This window comes from Chroicocephalus ridibundus, chromosome Z (genome assembly GCF_963924245.1).
Source record: "Chroicocephalus ridibundus chromosome Z, bChrRid1.1, whole genome shotgun sequence".
Classification (NCBI taxonomy): Eukaryota; Metazoa; Chordata; class Aves; order Charadriiformes; family Laridae; genus Chroicocephalus; species Chroicocephalus ridibundus.
The window spans coordinates 16,643,451-16,647,415 of record NC_086316.1 but is presented as its reverse complement, the minus strand read 5'-3'; the positions used below and the strand labels follow the sequence as shown (position 1 = coordinate 16,647,415).

The window sequence follows — 3,965 nt, the reverse complement described above, 5'->3', positions numbered from 1 at the left end:
ATTCAAAGAAACAAGAATTAAAATACAAGAAGTCAAAACTTGTATGACTCTGCTCCTACAGGGACAGTGAGAAGGGTTTAAATACAAAGCTTTGTTGTACATCTTGGTACTAAAGATAACATGACAAAATGCACCAAAAACTTTTTGAAAATAAATTTAATTTTATCCATTAGAAATATTATCCCCAATAGGTCCACCTTTGAACAAAGGCGTAGATTTTAAACAACAAAGTTCACATTTTTTAGAATAAACAAACAGCTAAATAATTAATTTCAGTATTAGATTCAGATTCTGGTCAACTGAATAAGAAAGCATGTCAATATCAGGTAATCAGGAAGAAATAAAAGTTATTTTTTTATACTGTCAGTTAATTTTTGGACCACTGATATGAGCATAGAACTTAACTTCAGAGTCAAACTAAATGGACAAAATATATGAAATCAGCACATCATCTTCAACAGTTCCACAGATTCCAGCAGTATTTTAATGACTTTTGCACTGTATTCTAAGGTAAGTCAAGCCAACCACCATACAAACCAAATAATAAATGCTGTTCACTTTAATTGGGCAAGTGTGTCCAGTTTCCTCATACACAGAATAATTCAGCATTGTAAACAAGCCTTCTAATACAATCCATGAAAAAAACTGTTCACTTTATGGTTCACACTTTCAAATCTATGATTACCGTAGTTTTATTGCGCTCACCAGAAGCAGGCTTGTACCTGGACGTTTTTGCTTAATGTTTTTGATTAGGATGCCATTTTACGGATCATGTAGTTCAGAATGCCGCCGTTGTGGAAGTAAGTGAGCTCCACGTCAGTGTCAAATCTCATGATGGCGTGAAAGGTTTTCCCAGTATCCAGCTGTTAGGGTCAAAGAAAGTCATTCAAGCAGCAGAACTTTCCCTGTCTCACATGACATCATAGTAAAATAAAGACTATTAAGCAATTGTGATAGAAAGCTAAAGTGAACAGGCACTGGACATCAGTATTTCTTTCCACACTAGACTACAGCCAGCTGCTCAGGAGGAAAGTAGTTTAAAATAAACCATAATAAACACACTATGGAGTCTTCTTGCACTGTATTTCCCGGCTTGCCTCATTTAGGTTTATTGTTGATATAAGCCTAGAGATAAGCCCTTAGATAAGCCCTAGATATAAGCCCTTATATCAGGGCAGTTAGTGAGGCACATATAAACAACTGTCGTTAGAAGCTAATCCAGGTAGACCACCTGCATTAAATGAACATGCAATAAGTAGATTGTTTTGCTAACCACAATAAAAAAAGCAGACTTTGATACTATTAAATAAGTCAGTTACACAGATGTTCCAATAAAGAATAAACAAATTTTTTATTCTAGATGCTAATATTTTTTAAAAAAGGGCATAGGTTTGGAGGCAAAGCTAGACAAAAAGCAGTCTTTCAAATACAGGGCTTGAAGCTTAACTAGATTTTATGCTGGGTATGCTTAGCCTTCACTTTGACAATTCATAGAATCATAGGGTGTGCTGGGTTGGAAGGGACATTTAAAGGTCATCTAGTCCAACCCCCCTGTAGTAAGCAGGGACATCTTTAACTAGATCAGATTCAACTGACAGAATATTGTATATTGCAGCATTCAATTAATTATTTTAATTTTAAATTAATTTAAATAATTTAGTTTAACTTATTTAATTTCATACTTACAGTTCACTTTTTATTGTGCTTCAGATATTTAAGTGAGACAGAAAAATGCATAGTGTGCTTTGAAAGACTGGTCCAAAACACAGGACTGCTTTGTGCTAAATAAAGCAGTTTAGACATGTTGCTTTTATATCCCATCATAGCAAAACCCTATTACAATTACTGTTTTCGCTCCCTTCACCATCTTAATTCTTCCCCCTTCTTCAAGTGAGAGGAGCTTACTGCCATGTAAAAGCACATTGCTTGAACAGACTGTTAATTTTGAGTGACATTACAGTGATTCAGAAAATTAATTCCTTAGGTGTCTCATACCTTGATCTGGACCTTCATCTGTGGTTTTAGTTTTTCAGGAATGATAATTGTGTAACGCTCCCGTCCAGTGAGTCCTAAAGTCATTGCATCCTCTCCAGGTAGATACTGCAGAGGAATCACTCCCATCCCTACTAGGTTGCTTCGATGAATTCTCTCATAACTTTCAGCAAGCACAGCCTTGACACCCTGGGAAATACACAACAAGTATAGTTACCTTCATGGTTCCTGATAGTCTTTCTGTGCAAACAGGAGGGAAACTGACACATTTGTGGTCCACTCCATTTCATTTACCAGCTACTGGTAGAGTCAGCAGGTCTGTCTGACAGCGGACTTGATTATATGTTAACTTTCAAACATCTTTAAAAGACGTCTGATTGTCAAAAAATTACATACTCTTTCTCAGGAATTCTGCATCCTTCTTTAATGTGTCTCACATAGAGCACCACTAGTCATGTCCGTAACTCTCACTAGTTCAGTGTTGCCCTCCTACACTACAAGGCCAGGATGCATTTTAATTAATTTCTAAATTTTTACATGTTAATACAAAAAAATCACCACTGGGAAAAAAACCCCAACAATTTAGACAAATGTAATCTTAAACACCAACTCTCCTAATCTTTGTTAAATAATACACACACTTGCCTTCTCAAATTGCACACCAAGAAAGCTTCCATCAGAATTCAGGCTGGTAAACAGTGTAGGACAGGACAGACAATGAATGAAACATATTTCACTGTATGTGGATTTCTATTATGCTCCTGTAACAATACTAATAAACATCCCTGCAACCTGCATGGTGAAGCCATGCTAAATTTCATTTTCAACGATACTATTTTCTCTTACACTTTCTATCTTCCCTGTTAAGTGAGCTGAAGGAGGCACCTGGAAGCAGACAGAAGGTTTACTGGGTTATGGGAAGCAGAAGTAAAGAAAGTGGCCTTTCTGGTGTAGCCTTGTGGATTTCTAGCTGAAGATTAGTCAAGGCTTCCAGTCTGAACAGGATCTATTAATATTTAAACAGCTTTTGCAACTCTGCTGTGGCTGTTGGAGGCAGCTGAGATTTCAAAATCGCTCTTGCTACCAAAGGTGAGAATGATCTATCCAGGATGTTGCTCGTAAGCTAGTCTTCCTGACAAATAATGCACTTTTAAGTACTGTCCTCCTAGTTTACTGTAGTTACTCACCAAGAGGAATGGTCCTTTAGCTGCCCAGTCTCTGGAACTTCCTGCACCATATTCCTTCCCAGCCAGCACAATCAGAGGATGGCCAGCCTGCTTATATCTTTCTGCAGCATCAAACACATCCAGCTGGAATGAAAATGCCAAACACTTTATACACCTTTTGGAGGTGGAATCACAGTTCCAGGGAAACAAAGGAAAAAGTGTCCCCACATAAGTAGCTGAAGCCTGCGCTTTCTGCCAAACAGGATGTTTAAGGATATTAACCATACAGTCCTTTATGGCTTCTCGCCTGATCTCACTCCCAACACAAACCTGTGCCTTCCATTACCACTTCTACAGTGGTCATACTCTCTACTGATATGACTGGTAGCACCATACTACATAGGTATGTTTGACCTGCTTCCCCAGGTCAATACAGCTCCTGTCCCCTCATTAGCTTTACTTAAAAGGCACTTAAGTAAATGACCTAAGCTGTAAGAAGGAAAGCCAGTAGTAATCCACTCTACTGTCAATGAGCCTCAGTTTAGAGTAGCGTGTGTACTTACAGTTTCCCCAGAAGGGAAATGGATGGTCTGAGGTCCTTGTTTATCAATAAATTTGTTCACCAAGCGAATGTTTGCAAATGTTCCTCTGGCCATGACAGCATCATTCCCTCTGCGGGAGCCGTAAGAATTGAACTCTCGGGGAGTCAGGCTATTAAGGGAAAAGAAAACAAAGGAAAAAGGAAACTGTTTTTTTTAGACTGAAGCACCCTGTGCTTTAAGAAAAGTAAGTAACAAACTGGTATTT

At 38.1% G+C, this 3,965-nt stretch overlaps 1 protein-coding gene across 3 annotated transcripts in view; it reads right to left on the bottom strand.

The window, feature by feature from the left end:
• Positions 1–179: 179 nt before the first annotated feature.
• The window catches only part of ACO1 (aconitase 1), a 44,912-nt gene continuing 41,126 nt past the window's right edge, over positions 180–3,965 (bottom strand). For all 3 annotated transcript variants that reach the window (XM_063321500.1, XM_063321502.1, XM_063321501.1), the window contains exons 18-21: positions 3,722–3,869; positions 3,180–3,302; positions 1,996–2,181; positions 180–863 (exon numbers count right to left, since the gene is read on the bottom strand). In XM_063321500.1, coding sequence (XP_063177570.1) covers positions 750–863; positions 1,996–2,181; positions 3,180–3,302; positions 3,722–3,869 — 571 coding nt within the window. In that variant the 3' untranslated portion in view covers positions 180–749. The remainder of the gene's footprint in view (positions 864–1,995; positions 2,182–3,179; positions 3,303–3,721; positions 3,870–3,965) is intronic.